The sequence below is a fragment of the Pan troglodytes genome, chromosome 3, assembly GCF_028858775.2.
Source record: "Pan troglodytes isolate AG18354 chromosome 3, NHGRI_mPanTro3-v2.0_pri, whole genome shotgun sequence".
Lineage (NCBI taxonomy): Eukaryota > Metazoa > Chordata > Mammalia > Primates > Hominidae > Pan > Pan troglodytes.
The window spans coordinates 94,633,709-94,652,634 of NC_072401.2; the positions used below are offsets into that span (position 1 = coordinate 94,633,709).

General features: G+C 33.4%; 1 protein-coding gene across 3 annotated transcripts in view; it reads left to right on the forward strand.

Annotated features, from left to right (window-relative positions):
* Nucleotides 1-18,926, forward strand: part of GRID2 (glutamate ionotropic receptor delta type subunit 2) — a 1,611,884-nt gene that overhangs the window by 1,073,943 nt on the left and 519,015 nt on the right. For 2 of the 3 annotated variants that reach the window (XM_054682694.2, XM_054682695.2), the window contains one exon: nt 18,376-18,423. In XM_054682694.2, the coding sequence (XP_054538669.1) occupies nt 18,376-18,423 (48 nt within the window). 3 annotated transcript variants of the gene reach the window in all.

An 18,926-nucleotide genomic window follows, 5' to 3' on the forward strand; every position in this document is an offset into this window, starting at 1 on the left:
GATTTCAATTTACATTTCCCTGATTATGAAACAGTCTGCACCTTTTCCTACATATTTAGGCTCTTCAGGTGTTTCTGAGTTAATTGCTCATTATTTTTTTTTTGGAGAAGGGTGTCTTTTGCTTTTTATAATTGATTTTAGAAGTTATGTATATACTCTGAATTTTAGTGTTTTATCATTTAATTTTTGCCAGTTTTGTTTTCTTCTCTGTGGATTTTATTTCAATGCCATTTATAGTATCTTTAAATTTAGAGGAACTATGAATTTTCATCCTTATTATTATTGCGGTTTAGTATTATCTAAGAAATTACTCCCTATCCCCCAGAGTCATGAATATATTATGCTCAATTATGTTCCAAGGGTTTTATAGTTCTGCCTTCCAAATTAAGGTCTTTTATCTATCTAGAAGTTTTTTTTTTATATACGGGGTAAGAAAAAGGTAAAATTTTACTCTTCAATACTCTTCATTTGTTTTATTGAGATATAATTTAAGTGCACAATGACTTAGAGTAGTCACATTCACCAATTTAACCACTAACCAGGTCAAGTTATTGAATGTTTCTGTCACTCAGAAAGTGCCATTGTTCCTGTTTTTATTATTAGAAGCACAGACAGTTTGCTTGGTCTGAAAGTTTATATAAATGGATAATGTAGTATTTACACATTTGTGTCTTCTCTCAACATTTAAGGTACATTCTTATTTTCATGTGTCAATAATTTTGCTTGTTTGTCTTTTAATTTATATTGCTGAGTGGTATTATAGTCTAGAAATATAATATGGTATCTTCTAAATGTCATTTTCTGTTTGCTGCTGTATATACAAATGATATTTTATATTGATTTTATATCTAGCACTGTTGCTCAGACTTTTAATTCTGATAATTCAACTGTAGATTCTTGTGAATTTTCTGCAAATTGTCTTGTCATTTGCAATTAATAAGAGTTTTTGCCTCTTCTTTTGTTATTTTACACCTTCTAGGGATGATGTTGAATGGAAATAACAGTAGTAGGCATTTTTGGATCGTTATCAATCTCGGAGAGAAAACATTCAACACTATACCACTATACTACTATATATTTATAATTAACTTAGATCAGATTAAGGAAACTCCATACGTTCCTGGGATATGCATAATTTTATATAAAATTGCTTATACATATGTAAAATTATAATTATGCTTATGTTTACATAAAATTATTTGATTTGCTACCACCTTGCATAAGGGTTTTATATTGATACTTATGACTGAGGTTGCCTAAAGCTGTCCTTTCTGTTGGATTTTGAAATTAAGGTATGCTGGCCTAACTTAAATGAGTTAGCAAGGCAAAGCATCCAGAACCATGTCTAGTACATCACAAGAAGTTGTGGTTAATTTTCATTAATAACTGAAATTTCAGTAGAGGGGTAATGCCATATGTTTAAATAGCAACAGTAGAAAAGTAAAAAAAAAAAAAGTGAGTATGTTTGGGTAGTAATTAAATGACTTTGTGAAGTTGTTGGGAGAGATTTTTTACAATGTAAGAGATTTGAGTATATTTGAATGCTCACAGACCAAGCCAGTAGTGAAAAAGAAAATGAAGATATAAGAAACAAAGGTGATAATTGATAGCGATACAGTAGGGGAAAAGAGAGGATTGGATCAAGAATTAGATGGAGTACTTAACCATAGGCACCGGGGAACATCATTTTCCAGGGTGATGAGGGGTAGGGGTAAGAAAAGAATGCTGTGTTTGCAAGCAAGTCTTTATGTTTGATGTTAGGAAGTTAAGAAAATTATTAAGAAATTGTCTTTGCTTGGAGAAATAGGAGGCAAGATTATCTTCTAATTGGGAAAATGCAGCAGAAGGCATTGGCAATAATGAGACTGGAGGTTTAACAACAGTGGAGAAGTTTCGAAATAGCTGCTGTGGCAAACAAGAGAGGTGACTAGGGAATATTGAAGAAATGCCAGGGAGGGCTATTGGCTCACATGAGGCTAGAGATCAAGAAATCACTGTAGTACTAATCTACACAGTTGTGGATGTTTGTCCAGCAGCATTGAGCAGACTGAATAAATTTAAATTAATGTAGGCTTGAAGCTTCATCGGGTTATTTTTGTTTTGTATTGTGTTGCTTTGTGTTTGATAGCAGTACAACAAGGCAGTATGGTTAAGAACATTGGCAAGGCAATGGTTGAAGTGACAAAGCATAAAATCCAAACTGAACATGAATGGCAATGAAGAAAGGAAGAGTATAACAGAGACAAAGTATGGCTCAAGAGGTTAGTGTGTGTTCAGCACATCTGAAGAGCTTGTATATTAGTATGGATTAAGTGAGAGAGCTTCAGAGCCAGAAATTATGTTTGGGGAGAGACAGAACTGAATTCATTATCCTAAGGCTGGGTAGGTTCTAGGCACTCATCAAGGGATGTTTGTGAGGGTGGCAGAGGAGAGCTTCATTTAGCCTTCTAAAACCAGTGTCATTTAACGGAGTTCTGAGGTCAATATAGTTGTTTCAACCTGCTCTGAATTCAGAGTTTGTAATTGTTAAATCTCTGCTATTAAAATGATAGTGAATCATACACATTAGATTACATCTACTTTGTCCTTAAGTAATAACTCCTGTAATTATTTCATTTTTTATGTTCCTATGTCCCAACTCCCAAACTGTATTGAAATGTTCTGTGAGCTGGCACTATAGAGGTATTATGAAAGGCACTATAAATATTTATTCCATGGTACCTTGTATACCTTTGACACTTGAAATTTTTTTTGCATTGTTTTACAAATTTAAGCATTCTTAATTTTGAAATTTTCATTTTTATAACTCAATTATTTTTCTACTAAGCTGCAATTTAATTACTAATTTTTTTAAAACTCCAGATCTAACACTCAAGTAATTTTAAAAGTATTATGGATTAATTCATAGCTTGCCAGCTCATTTTATAAATGGGGCAGTTCCTTTGTATAGGTATTAACACATATAATAATGCTTTCAAAGATACTTATGAAAGGAAAATAACACCACGCAAACAATTGCAATATAGATTTACTAGATGTGTGTCCAAAATGAAGGTTCCACTCCCAGTTTCTCCATGTCTCAAAAGGAGTGAATGGTTTTTCAGTTGACGGACTGTCAAGTTGTCAGTGTTTATTCTGCTGCCAGTGGCTCAGTGTATACAAAGCCTGCAGCCTTATCACCTCAAGCAGGGGTATTGTCAGGTCTCATAAACTAAACAGAGTTTTGTCTGCTCAGGATTTGAATGTGTGATGTACCAAGGATTCATAATCACAAATTTTGGACTAGTCTTTGCTCTCTTGGCATTGTATGAATGATGGTTTCATTTTTTTGAGTTTGGTGAGAATGTGGAAGGGATTATTTAATTCTCACTGGTGTTCATCTAAATTAAGGACTTTCTTACTTTGATAATTTTTACATGTTCTTCTATTTTGTCATAAGGTGGTACTTATTTAGCAGATGGTATATCAACATGTTAGCACATTGTATATACCCTTGAAGATAAATTCAGGTAAAACTCAAAGTCAAATTTTGAAATCGCTAAGGTTTTCTATACCCTTAAATTTTGCCCAAGAATGTGGTTATTTCTGTTTCTGTTAGTCACTGTATAGAATTTCTAAAAAAAATTAATTTGAGCAAAAGTTATTATAAGAAGACATAAAAAGTAAAGATTAAATAACTCTACGTTTAAGGAATCAATATATGTTTTTCATTAGAAGAGTTTTACGTCATGTTGTTTGCTTATTTGTCTGATTTTTCTTTGTTAAGTTTGCCAGTGCTGTTCACATATTATTGTAGACTGAATTCCAGTATTAAAATGTAATACTCTAGACTTAGTGTCTTTGAACTTTATCACAAACGGAATAAGGCTAGGAAAAGCTGATTAAAGCTGGTTTCACAACCAATCTTAATTGCATAGTAATGCTGAATATCTTCATAAAAGTGTTTTCTCGTAAGTTGGTAAAATAAAATGTACGTCAGAGATATTTTACCTCCTAGGTACAGTGGTTTCTCAGATATACTTAGAATCTTTATTCGGGCTCTCCAGCTTTAAATTCACAAAGTCTACAACTTTGTGTTCTTGGGCAAACCTAATGTACTGCTTCGCAAAGGATATTATATTATATAATCTATTAATTAATAGATTATATAATCTATTAAAAATACACCAATTTTTAAGGGACTAAAATCTTTAATTGCTTTGTGCTTATAAGGAGGAGAGAACAGCTCTGCTTTCAAATAGCCAGTGATTAAATATTGCACTTGTATTCAGCATTTTATTTGTATTCTGATTCTGGAATATCTAAAATGACATTTATCTTTTGGTATTACCCTGTTTTATGTTTTCTTAAAGCACTTTTTGCAAACTGATATTATATCAGTCTTTGTAATATAAAACCCAGTTGTAATTTGAGCCCATAATTGGAAAATCTGCCATAGTTATTTACTGTCATAGTTCTAATAATGAATTCATGTCTTGGAAGGTTTATATAATAGAGAGAATCTAGAAAATATTGTGAATTGACAATATAATTATACATATAACTCTTCTATGTGTATATGTAAATATAATTAACTTACTCTTTTATAATTTGTCTTTCCCATTACAATGTTACTTCATGAGACAAGAACTATGTTTGTTTTCTGTTGTATTCCTAATGAATGGCATATAATAGATGCTTGTTAAGTATTTAATGAATGAACTAATGAATACGTGTGCATACTGATGTAAGAATCCATAAGATTCTTCTCTGCATCTGTAAGTTTAGCAGCCTTGTTTTTCTTCTATTTACATGAAACATAATTATTTGCATTTAAATTAACTAGAATGTTAGTGGGTGTTACACTCTTTATCCTCAATTCCTATCAGAGTTGGGCACTTGATCACCAAAAGTATAAACAATAATTTTAATGGTTAAGCAAGATATATGTATAATTTGTTTGCAAGAATTTGTTGTGAATAGGGAAATAGTGAGTACTTAAATTGATTATTCCAAGAAAAATGGAAATACCCATAAAAGTACAAGTTTATTCGGACCATTAGTATTTGTACTTTTAAGATTATTGTCTCACAGCGAGACTAGATTTAACAGGCTGTAGTGGAAAAACGTGTAGCCTTTGCTGTTAGACATACCTGGGTTGAAATTCTGCCTCTGTCACTTACTGATTATTTGATCTTTGGACTTCAAAGCAAATTGAGTTTCAAGTTCTGTAATATGTGAATGTAACACATGTAACATGTGAATAATAATACTTATCTCTCAGGATTTTTGTAAGGATTAATTGAAATTATGTTTGTAGGTTACACAATAAGGGAAAATTAAAATAATACCTGTTCAGAAATATACAGGAATTAACAGAATTCATTTTCAACCCAACACAAGAACTACAAAGTCTAGTTGCTATTCTGACAAGAAGCTGCTATGTGAGGTGGTGAAAGTAACTTAATTTTAGATGTGGTTGACAGAGGATTATACATGACAGTCACAGTGATAGCATGAAACACTAACTTTTTTGTTTCATTTAATGTCCTTTATGGCTCCAAAATTCTACAAGTCTGTTAATCAAGGCTTGGAAACTATAATATCTACAGTTGTATGGAAATCTAATAACAGAAAATCTGATGGTAAACATAGCCTGCATAAACCCAGTCTTTATAGTTTAAGCCCATAATTGGAAAATCTGCCATCTTCAATTACTGTCCTAGTTCCAGCAATGAATTGTGTCTTGGAAGGTTTATATAATAGAGAGAATCTAGAAAATATTATGAAGTAGGGCCTGGCATGGTGGCTCACACCTGTAATCCCATTACTTTGGGAGGCCGAGGCAGGTGGATCACGAGGTCAGGAGATCGAAATCATCCTGGTTAACACAGTGAAACCTCGCCTCTACTAAAAATACAAAAAATTAGCTGGGTGTGGTGGCGGGCACCTGCAATCCCAGCTACTCGGGAGGCTGAGGCAGGAGAATGGCGTGAACCTGGGAGGCAGAGCTTGCAGTGAGCCAAGATTGGGCCATTGCACTCCAGCCTGGGTGACAACGCGAGACTCCTTCTCAAAAAAAAAAAAAAGAAAAAAAGAAAAGAAAATATTATGAAGTAATAGTATGTTGTGAACACAATAGCTTTTATTTCTTTATCCCATTCTCCTTTATTTATAATATATAATCATTATACATTTAGCTCCATCAGCTTTTATTCTGATGTGTCTTCAAGAAAATAGCTTGTACCATAAAGTCATGAGATGGATATGCAGTCTAATACTTTCTAACATTACCATTGAGTTAGACTCTCAAAATCATTGATCCCAGCAGTCTCTTGATGGGTAGGGGAACCCTGCACTCTTGAAAAGTATATTCTGTGGACCAAATTGTTTCAGCTTCTTAGGGAGCCTATCTGATTTCACTGCAGAGTAGAGAAAATAACCCGTATCTGCTGATGTTTAGGGTTACTCTGAGTTTCTGGAAGGGTTAGCAGCTGGTTGGTTGAGATCACTTCTGGAGGAGTTCTACCTCAGGTAAGCAGCATTCACTGCCTCTTGGAGAGAACGGGAGCTATCTCTTCTGGTGGTTGGGATCATGCCAACCTCTCCAGTGTGGAGCAAAGATGACTGATGGGGTACAATTCTGTGTCCAAGTCTTGGTGAAAATAGGAACGACTTTTCTAGAAGGACTATAAAATCTGAACTGTTTGCTTGTTGTGATGGTTAATTTTATGTGTCACCTTGACTGGGCTAAGGGGTCCCAAGATAGCTGGTAAAACATTATTTCTGGATCTGTCTATAAGGTATTCCCAGAAGAGATTAGCATTTTAATTGGCGTACTGGGTAAAGATTACCTCACCCATACAGATAGGCATCATCCAATCTGTTGGGGAACTGAATAGAACAAAAAGGCAGAGAAAGGGTAAGTTTGCTCCCTGTTTAAGATGGGAAATTCATGTTCTCTTGCACTCAGACATGGGCACTCCTGGTTCTCAGGCCTTCAGACTCCAGCTGGGAATTGCACCATCAGCCCCCCAGTTCTCGGGCCTTACACTCAGACTGGGACTGACATCATTGGCTCTCTTGTTTCTTAGGCCCTTGGGTTTAGACTGAAACTATACCACCCACTTTTCTGGTTCTCTAGTTTCCAGATAGCTAATCTTGGAACTTCTTGGCCTCCGTAATTATGTGAGCCAATCTCTCATATCAAATCTCTGTATATGGCATATATTTATATTTAAATATATATTTATATATACATATATTCCCCTGGAGAACCCTGACAATACCTTGGTATGATATCTTACCACGTTTGAGGGAAGAGCTAATTGTGAGGAATTTAGCTACTATTGGCATCCATACTCTCAGAGAACATTCACAGACATGAATATGCTCATAAAGAGACCGAGAGAGTCTGTGGTGTCATCTGTAGTCCACATGCTTAGGATTGGTTGGGTTAGGAGTTCAAGACTGTGTCTGATACGGAGGAGGCAAAGTTTAGTTTCCTTCCCACTCTACTAGAGAGCATCAACAGTGGGGCACACTGGAATCTGTGTCACTCCAATATCTAACAGATACACACACACACACACTCACCAGTGAAACTCCGGTCCAGCTCAAATTCAACAATATGATGTGGTGGTACTTAACATCCACTGAACAACCTAATTCCTAGTTTCAGCCACTAGTAGTAACTAATGTCCAGGACCCAGTACTATGGTAATAATGATTAAAAGAACTTATATTAGGAATTCACAGAATTAAGAAGCATTTGCTCATATGGGTACTCCTTTAGCAAGATCTCATTGTCATGATTTAATTTTAAGTGACAGATAGTGAAGGTTTATTTCACAGAAATTGCACAAGTGGGCAGACAGTGATAGGAGAGACTCAAAGAGTAAGCCATTCACCCATATGTGTTGGAAGCCTACCACAGACAAATTTATTACATGACAACACTCATGGTATGATAGGTTCTGTTGAACCACAATTCCAGGGGCTTTTCATTACACCTCAAATTTTCTGTTTTCTCTGCTCTCTAAATTTCTCTGTAGTCTGAGAGAAAGATATATATATATATCTTGTTCTCTCAGGCCTATCTGGATGCCTCAAGGGGATTACACATTCTCTTTTAGCAGTAACTAGGTTTTATATAATTTAAATTTGAATAGTTTTGAGCATTAATTTCACAAAAAGTGCTAATAGAAGTTTCATAATTCATTTATTTGGCAGGGGGGTGACTCTCATTCAAACTAATGAATATTATGTCCATGTGAGTAATGCATAATTGGAATTGTAATAATGGCTTTAGGTTACTGATGCTTGTATTGCCTCCTTTCTGTCTGTTTTTTCCAGTAATTTTATTTTCCTTCTTAACCAGGACACCTGACCCATTGGAGCTATTTAGACATCACTAAGACATTAGTCCTAATTAAGCTATTCTGTAGTGACTGAAAATTGATTGATACTTGTTCCTTTGTTTTTGGTACAAACTATGGTATTAAGGAAAACTTTTTTGAAACTTTGGGTTGGCTGGGATGCATACTCTTTCCCATTTTAAGAATTCTGCTTTCAGTTTTCTGCATATGGCTATCCAGTTTTCCCAAAATCATTTATTAAATAGGGAATCCTTTCACCATTGCTTGTTTTTGTCAGATTTGTCAAAGATTAGATGACTGTAGTTGTGTGGTGCTATTTCTGAGGCCTCTGTTCTGTTCAATTGGTCTATATGTCTGTTTTGGTAGCAGTACCATGCTGTTTTGGTTACTGTAAACTTGTAGTATAGTTTGAAGTCAGGTAGCAAGATGCCTCCAGCTTTGTTCTTTTTGCTTAGGATTGTCTTGGCTATATGGGCTCTTTTTTGGTTTCATATGAAAATTAAAGTAGTTTTTGTTCTAATTCTGTGAAGAAAGCTAATGGTAGCTTGATGGGGATAGCAATGAATCTATAAATTATTTTGGGCAACATGGCCAACTTCATGATATCGATTATTCCTATCCATGATCATGGAATGTTTTTCCATTTGTTTGTGTCCTCTCTTATTTCCTTCAGCAGTGGTTTGTAGTTCTCCTTGAAGAGGTCCTTCACATCCCTTGTAAGTTGTATTCCTAATATCCAGAGTCAAAAAGGAACTTAAACGAATTTACAAGAAAAATAAACAACCCCATCAAAAAGTGGGCAAAGGATATGAGCAGACACTACTCAAAAGAAGACATTTATGCAGCCAACAAACATATGAAAAAAAGCTCATTATCACTGGTCATTAAAAAAAGCAAATCAAAACCACAACGAGATACCATCTCATGCCAGTTAGAATGGTGATTATTAAAAAGTCAGGAAAAAACGGATGCTGGAGAGGATATGGAGAAATAGGAATGCTTTTACACTGTTGGTGGGAGTGTAAATTAGTTCAACCATTCTGGAAGACAATGTGGTGATTCCTCAAGGATATAGAACCAGAAATACCATCTGACCCAGCAATCCCATTACTGGGTATATACCCAAAGGATTGTAAATCATTCTACTATAAAGACACATGCACACATATTTTTATTGCAGCACTGTTCACAATAGCAAAGATTTGGAACCAACCCAAATGTCCATCAATGATAGACTGGATAAAGAAAATGTGGCACATAAACACCATGCAATACTATGCAGCCATAAAAAAGGATGAGTTCACGTCCTTTGTAGGGACATGGATGAAGCTGGAAACCATCATTCTAAGCAGACTAACGCAGGAACAGAAAACCAAACACTGCATGTTCTCACTCATAAATGGGAGTTGAACAATGAGAACACAAGGACACAGGGAGGGGAACATCACACACTGGGGCCTGTCAGAGGGTGGGGTGCTGTGTGGGGGATAGCATTAGGGGAAATACCTAATGTAGATGATAGGTTGATGGGTGCAGCAAACCACCGTGGCATGTGTATACCTATGTAACAAACCTGCAAGTTCTGCACATGTATCCCAGAACTTAAAGCATAAAAAAAACAATAATTCTGCTATTGATTTGGGTACTGTTTACTCCAAGGTTTTCTTCTTGAAAAAAAAAAAGTGGTATATTACAAAAAAACAAGTAACACATATTGTTGCCATTCCAGAGAGCAAAACTTTTCTACTGAAATCTTTACATATATATATATTTTATATATTATATATAAATATATATATTATATATATATAAAATGTGCATGCGTATATATATTTACATGTATATGTGCATATATATAATGTTATATATATATATATATTTATATATATAAAAAAATGTGTGCATGCATGTATATATATACATAGAAAGAGAGAGAAAGGCTGTGCCAAAACCAGAAACATTCTGTTTGAAAACTGGCCTTCATTTTAAAAAGTATAAAGTCTATTAAAACATGGTTGTGAGTGGATAGTCTGTTTCTTGTTATAGTCCTGGTTTTTGAGGGGAGGTTATTCAAATGTGCAGTATTTTTACTAGGACCTTAAACACATACCCCCTGTTAATGTAAAGATGTCCTTATTTACCTGATGGCAAATATTTCTGAAAATTGAGAATGTCCCCCTTTAGTCATGCCTTTCTTTCACAATATGTGAAACTCTGTGACCTTGCATTCAAGAAACATTATTTCTAGCTATGGAAAATGAATGGAATAACACTGATTTTCTCCTTGTTAGTTGGATAGTTCTGTATTTAAATGTTTCATATTTAAAATTATCTGTGTATTGTTTATCAGAAGTGTGCAAGTAATTTAGACCTTGATGATGAGTAATATTTTGCCTGTGATTTGAAGTAGCTCCTCTCTAGCACTAGCACTCTGATTATTTCTCTCTAATATAACCTCACATGCACAAAAATTTTTGAAGCTCTATTTTTTTAAATGGCAAAAATTGATTTATTTCCAGAAATGATCTATAACACTAGGTTATAAAATTCATTTTAAGCAGAGCTTATTTTAAGCAAAACTGTATCATGTTGAATTAATTTGTAACCATATTTGTAAATATTCCAATTTTTTAAACTTTAAAGTTCAGGAGTACATGTGCAGGGTGTGCAGATTTGTTGCATAGGTAAACATGTGTCATGAGGGTTTGTTGTACAGATTATTTTATCACTTAGGTATTGAGACTAGTATCCATTAGTTATTTTTCTTGATCTTCTTTTTCCTCCCACCCACCACCCTCCACTTCCAGGCTCCAGTATGTGTCGTTCCCCTCTATGAATACACGTGGTTCTCATCATTTAGCTCCCACTTATAAATGAGAACATGCAGTATTTGGTTTTCTGTTCTTGGATTAGTATGCTAAGGATAATGGCCTCCTTCCATGTCCCTGGAAAGGATATGATCTTGTTCTTTTTTATGACTGCATAATATTCCATTGTGTATATGTACCACATGGGCATTTAGGTTGATTCCATGTCCTTGCTATTGTGAATAGTGCTGCAGTGAACATAAGTGTGCATGTCTTTAAAATAGAGCAATTTATATTCCTTTGGCTATGTAACTAGTATTGGGATTGCTGGGTTTAATGGTATTTCAGTCTTTAGGACTTTCAGGAATTGCCACACTGTCTTCCACAATCTGATCCCGTTTGTCAATTTTTGCTTTTGCTGCAATTGCTTTTGGTCTTCATCATGAAATCTTGGCCCGTGCCTATGTTCTGAATGGTATTGCCTAGCTTTTCTTCGAGGGTTTTTAGAGTTTGGGGTTTTACATTTAATTATTGAATCCATCTTGGGTTGATTTTTGTATATGGTATAAGGAAGGGATCCAGTTTCAATTTCCTGCATATGGCTAGCCAGTTATTTCAGCACCTTTTATTGAATAGGGAATCCTTCATTTTTTTTTTTTTTTGGTTAGGTTTGTCAAAGATCAGATCGTTGTAGGTATATGGTCTTATTTCTAGGTTCTCTATTCTGTTGCATTGGTCTATGTATCTGTTCTTGTACAAGTACCATGCTGTTTTTATTACCGTAGTCCTGTTGTATAGTTCAAAGTCAGGTAACATGATGCCCCCAGCTTTGTTCTTTTAGCTTAGGATTGTCTTGACCATTTGGCTCTTCTTTGGTTCCATAAAAATTTTAAAATAGTTTTTCCTATTTCTCTGAAGAATGTCAATGGTAGTTTAATGGAAATAGCATTCAATCTGTAAATTACTTTGGGCAGTATGACCATTATAATGACATTCATTCTTTCTATCCATGAGCATGGAATGTTTTTCCATTTATTTGTGTCATCTCTGATTTCCTTGAGCAGCGTTTTGTAGCCCTCCTTGTAGAGATCGTTCACTTCCCTTGTTAGCTGTATTCCTAGGTATTTTATTCTTTTTGTGGCAATTGCAAATGGGAGTTCATTTGTGATTTGGCTCTTGGCTTGACTGTTGGTATATAGGAAATATTCCAATGTTAGATTAGAATAAAAAATTCTGAAGAAACTTTATAGTGTGGCAATTTTACATATAATAATAAAACTCAGGCCGGATGAAGTGGTTTACGCCTGTAATCCCAGCACTTTGGGAGGCTGAGGCGGGCAGATCACGAGGTCAGGAGATGGAGACCATCCTGGCTAACACGGTGAAACCCCATCTCTACTAAAAATACAAAAAAAAAAAAAAAAAAAAATTAGCTGGGCGTGGTGGCGGGTGCCTGTAGTCCCAGCTACTCAGGAGGCTGAGGCAGGAGAATGGCGTGAACCCGGGAGGTGGAGCTTGCAGTGAGCTGAGATAGCGCCACTGCACTCCAACCTGAGCGACAGGGTGAGACTCTGTCTAAAAAAACAAAACAAAACAAAAAACTCAGTTCTTACCATAACCAAAATTATTTTTAATTTATGAAATGTGTCTTCAAATTATCTCCTTTGGTGAAAGTTTGAAACTAAGGACTCTGAAAAAGAACATTTAAAAATTATAGATTTACTAGTTCTAATTTTAAAAATTAATATTAGATCGTTTTAAATAAAATTTATTGCTACTTAGATTTTAATTATAATTAATGTAAAATAATGTACAGTTAAAGATTTCCATAATATCAAAAAGGTTTTAACAAAACATGAATGTCCACATTGTTCCTAATCCAAAATTAGTAACCATGTTGAAATCCAAAGATTTACTAAGCATTAAATAAATATATAAATAACTGAAGAAGTAATAAAGACTAAAAAACAAACAACAAACAAATTAATCCATGTCTGTAGTTTCCGTAAGAGCATAAGTGAACACATACATAAAATCTCAAATTCTATCAAAATTTCTGTCAAATTCCAAATAATTCTGAAGGACCCTTTTTCAAGGTGATATTTAAATATTTTTATTCCAAAATGAGGCCTTATTTTTAAGATGCATAGTATTACTATCAATTATTATGTTCATGACACTTAAGGTTGTCGATATAGGTTCCCCGAGTGTTACTATTTCTCTACTTCTTTTCCCTCTGATTTTGTTGAAGCTACAAATATTTTGAGGACCTGTTATTCTGATTTTAAATTGTCAGCATTTCTTCTAGAGTGTTAAATGTCTTTCTAGTAAATTCTCTATAGATTTAATAAATAATCTACCAAAGTTATATAGAAAGCAGAGTTTTTATAGAGTTCTTTTCAATAAGATAAATGTTTGGAGATGGAGATGCTCTTTTTGAGTAATTAGAGTCACTTTTATTAATCATAGTAATTCAGGTGCAAAAAAATGGCTTTTACTTACTGGTAATTAATTTTGATTTTTAAAAATTCAATAAATACATTTTTCAGGGTTATTAAATCCTGTTATAGTAAAATAATATTTCTGGATTTTGAAAAATAATCAAAAGTGAGAAATGAATCTCATTTTTAACATAATTCCACAAACAGCTTGGATTAATATAGGTTGTGCTTTGAAATGTTTAACTAGTAAAATGAATGCATCTAGCTGAGTATAATCACCCTGAGTAAGTCACTTGATGCTCATGAAGAGAAAAGCACTTATCCACTGAAAACGTTTCCAGGCAATTCTTAATCAGAAACTATGGGGGGTTTTATTGCTCTGGAGTACCTGAATCAAAGTAGTTTTGTGGTTTTAAATGGAATTGTATTTGAAATGCTTTGCTTGAGAATTTCTTCTTTTGATTCTTTCAAGGTTGATATGAATCTATATCCCAAAATGAGATGAGAAATCTATCAGTGACAGGCTTATGCATTTTAGAATGTCTGATTATAGCCATTTGGAGCTGTAATATGATTTGAATAAGTGCACTTTCATTAAATAGGAGACAGTCTTTTTTAGGATTGTGGGGGAAATTGCATATTTCTTTCTCTCATGTAAAGTGTTACGTTTATGTATACTTTTTCCTTCCAAGGCAAATTGGAAATTGGATAATTATTCTTGGGACAAACAAAGTAATTACAATGCAGGGGTTGGGTTGTCATTCCAACGTGATTTTTATTTATTGAAAGTCATGAAATAAGATTTGTTTCACCTTCTTTTCCTTTCCGTGGTTCTCACATTCTCAGTCTTTTACAAACAAACAAAGAAACTCAGGCCTCCTAAATGCTATTTATTTTCTAGCTGTTGGTGTTAGATAACCTAATTATACAGTAGTCTCTTCCAGACATTTTCTTTTTCTTATAGCTTATAGCTCTCATGTTAGCTGTATCTACTTTAAAAAATAAATACGTGAACATTTTATTCATTCATATACATACTAATGTTTTTCCAAGTAGGCATTATTTTTTCTGATGAATGCGAAACATTTCTGAAGGACCATACATTAAGAAAAAAATTAGCAATCATTTGGTGAAACATCTCTATCTTACATATATATAGTGCCTAAGTTTTGTGGGTTGAATGGCTTTCTTAAAAAAACCTTTAGTTTGTTAAAAGACTAGACTTCTAGTTAAGTATCTTTTCCATAGACTTGTCTTCTCCCAATTCCAAAACCTTTACTTATTAGTGATAAATAGTAAAGGAGAAAACGTTTTTGTTTTGTTTTTGTTTTTCATGTGTTTGCTATGGTGTGGATTGGTTTGTCCCCACAAAAACTCATGTTTAAATTTGATCCTCAGGGTGGGGATGTGTTTGGTTCATGTGAGTGGACCTTTTATGAATAGATTAATGCCTTCTCACTGGAATAAGTGAGTTCTCACTCTCGGAAGGCTGGATTAATTCTCATGGGAATGGGTTAGTTCTTGTGCGAAGGGGTTATTATAAAGCCAACACCTTGGGTCTTGTCTCTTTGGACATGTCTACTTCCCCTTTGAACTTCTGCCATGTTGTGACACAGCATGAAAGCCCTCACCAGAAAAGATGAAGGTGCTGGTGTCATGCTTCTTGAACTTCCCAGAACTTTCCAGACTAAGGAACTATGAGCTAAATAGACCTTTATTCCTTATAAATTACCCAGTCTCAGGTATCCTATTAGAGCCCCACAAAATGGACTAAGACACACTGTAAGTACAGACAATCTCTATATAATTACAGTTTTATAGTTATGTTATAGTTTATTAAAGTCCAAGAAAAATTCTATTTTAAAAAACCTTACTTATAAAAATTGCTCACATTTTTCTATAAGGTAAATCAATTCTTTCATGCTTTTCTCTTGAAAACCCTGATTGCTGAAATACAAAATAATTTTTGGCTACACTTCTTCCTATTCTTTTGACTTTCTCCTACAATATTTTATGTAATATTTAACTTTTAGCCTTTTCTTCACTGTCCACATTTTTGATGGTAGAAGTAATATTCCCGTTCATTTTTTCAAGGCTTTCCTTTTCTTTTTTTGAATGGCAACCACGTTTTAACTTACTGAGGACTTCATATTCAGTTTTATCTTATTGTTGCTAACAGAAATATATTTTGATTGAAAATACATTGGTGCACTAGAGAGTGAATTGTAATTTTGGAGGAAGTATTTTCAAAATTATGTTATTTAGACAAATAATCATAAGTAGGGTTTTTTAGCGAAAGTGTGATTTTTAATTTTTGATTTTTTTTGGGGTCACAATGTAGTCACACAAAAATATGATGGGGCTGTTATATCAATCCCCTTTTCCAAGAAGCCATTTGGGTGAATCACGGCATAGCAAGGTTAGACCTATATTGAGGAACAAAAGTCACAGGTTGCTTCAAGATCATATAGCATCATCCATAGGTTTTGAGTACTTACTATTGGTAATCTTTTTATAAAGAAGATATGATAGATAGATAGAAATAGAGATAATATAAATATGATAGATGATATGGATATAGACATCATCCACTTGAGAAAAGAAAGATAAATAAATATAAAGGCAATAGGGATACATTCTATATTACTAATATGTACTGCGAGGGAAAAGGGTCAAATATTTTTGAATTGAGTTATTCTGTACAGTGTGCTATAGTTTTGTGACAGACATACAAAACAATTTGAAACTGCTTGGGTCTTATGCATAAGTAGTGACATAGCAGGAGATACCAAAATCTAAAGTTATTCAAAACATTAGAGGATTGTGACATACTTTTATGTTGGCTGTATAGTTTTATTAAAGCATCTAATTTAATATTATTTGCTTATTTTTTGACGCATGTGGGACAAAAAAGAAATAGCAGTAATAGCAGGAGAGAAGCAAGAAATCTAACAATTTAACGTATAAGTCAATAATAAGTAGAAAAAGAAAAATGAAGCTCATTCCGAATGATCTGAAACACAGAAAATGACATATATGTAGTGCCTAGCATTCTAATCTTGTTTATCTGATTTACTTAATAATATCAGCAATAGAAATTGCCTGCAAATATAAGAGATATCCAAGAAATGAACAGAAATTTTGATTGTTTGATACTGTAGCTTGGTTATAGCAATTTAAAGATCATTGAGGTAGATGAATGATGTAGCCCTGTTACATTGTAAAGAGTGATGCATTTCACTTCAGTGCAATGACATTGGGTTTAAGATACCATTCAGTAGAAAATGAAAACCAAAAATTTATTGATTAGTCTACAGATAGTGATTTTTTAAAGAAATGGCATAATTTAAGAAACATTTTAATCATTTTCCTTATATAGACTATTAACTTTACAAATATTGAGATTGTTTCTATAGATAGAAGAAATTTAAGCCTACAAGTAATAAACTGAAAATATATTTCTTACTTTTATCTTTAAGAATTCTGTTAATATTAACCATTTATCAAAAAGAAGTATCATAAATAAAATATTCCAATGCATTTTGTATTTTTAATGTTAAAATGTCAAATACCTTCCTTTAATTTTGACAGCATTTTATGAATTATCTTTCTCATATAATATAATGAAAATATACTTTTTGAAAGATAGCATGATGTGTGAGTGCCCTACCTGGTAATATCTATTTATTATTTCCTGATTTCCTAATTTTTTCCTACTTCAGCAATGCAAAGGAATAAAATATAATTTTATTCACTGCTTATTGCTGAATAAAGGATTTACCACATAAAAATATTTTATTTTTACAGAATTATTACCTCTGGATATAAAATATGTATATATACATATACACACAATATGTGTATATATATATATATATATATATATATATACACACACACACAATACTGGTAATACTAATATACACAATACTGGTAATACTAATACAACACACAATACTGGTAATACTATAATCAATTGCAGACCATACATTAAAAAATTTTATTCTCATGGAAGCATGTAATTCTTGATTAAAAAGATATAGTTTTGTTGTGTTTGAATAATTAAGTTTTCAGCATTAATAAAAGAGCAGTGAATGTGCCTTAACTAACAAAAATAAATTGGATGGAAATAAAAGACAAACTTTTCACTTGCAATAAGGAAAAAAAATGACAATGATAAAAACTAGCAAAGATATTTAAGTTTGGGTGAAATAGAATAAAAAATTTTAGTGGACCATAATGTCAGAGAAGTAATGTTACCTCTCCCAAAAAGCTAATGAAAATTACTGAAATCATTAAGAAAACTATGTTGGAGGACAAACTCATGAAAGAATTAAAGTTATATCAATATTACTTTCATGTATATAATGACAGACACATGGAAAAAATGGAGGTGTTTTATATTATTTCAAACACATGTTTTGAATAAAAGACTCAGAGTTGTAAAGAGACAAATGTGGCTTTATGCATTACTCCTTTAGTGCATTATGATAAGACTTGAAAAGCAGCAGGATGGTGCTTATCTTGACCCAAAATATCCATAAGGTGCTAAATAGTTTGTTATTAGTTATGCAGTGCCATAACTAATATTAAATGACAGCTTTTAAAATAATCTGAACCTGAAGGATTGTCATTTAAAGCTATAATTAACCACTACAACTAATGCATGGATTTATTTATTGATCTATTCTTTCTATAAACAACATGAAAGTAATTAACAAACACAACTACTGCAAGATTTATTTATTATCCTCTCTTTTCCATAAACAGAATGAAAGAATCAGACCACAGGGCTCTACTGGGAAAATCTGGCCCCAGGTGAGGAATATTAATAAGGACTGATGTGCTGACTAGAGTACCACTGAGGCAGCGAAGTCAGGAAGATGAGTCTTCACAGAAAGGGAAAAAAGATTAAAGAAAAAAAGTACTATAGAGATGCTTTGCCTATTTTTCCCTTTTGCTTTAAGTTGATCTTGGTGACATTCTCAGAGTGTAAATATTTGCTCAATTAATCCTGTGTGAATAGATGAAAAAAATGCATGATGATAGGACAAGTACCTAGGAGACAAGTTGGTTGGCCTTACAAGGATTGCCCTACAGCACCATGCAGAATTAAGATCCCAAACTGTGAAGGGATTTAACTTGTCACTAGAATATCATTTAATGGTATTGCTGTAAATACGCAGCTCCATATCAATCATAGTTAGGCACTTACAATCCCGGAGTATCCAGTCTTTGAATAGCTAGTTTTCCAGAACCCAAAGAAATCAATATTCCTTTTCAAAATAGCCTCGACTGTGTTCATTACCTTGATTTTTTAA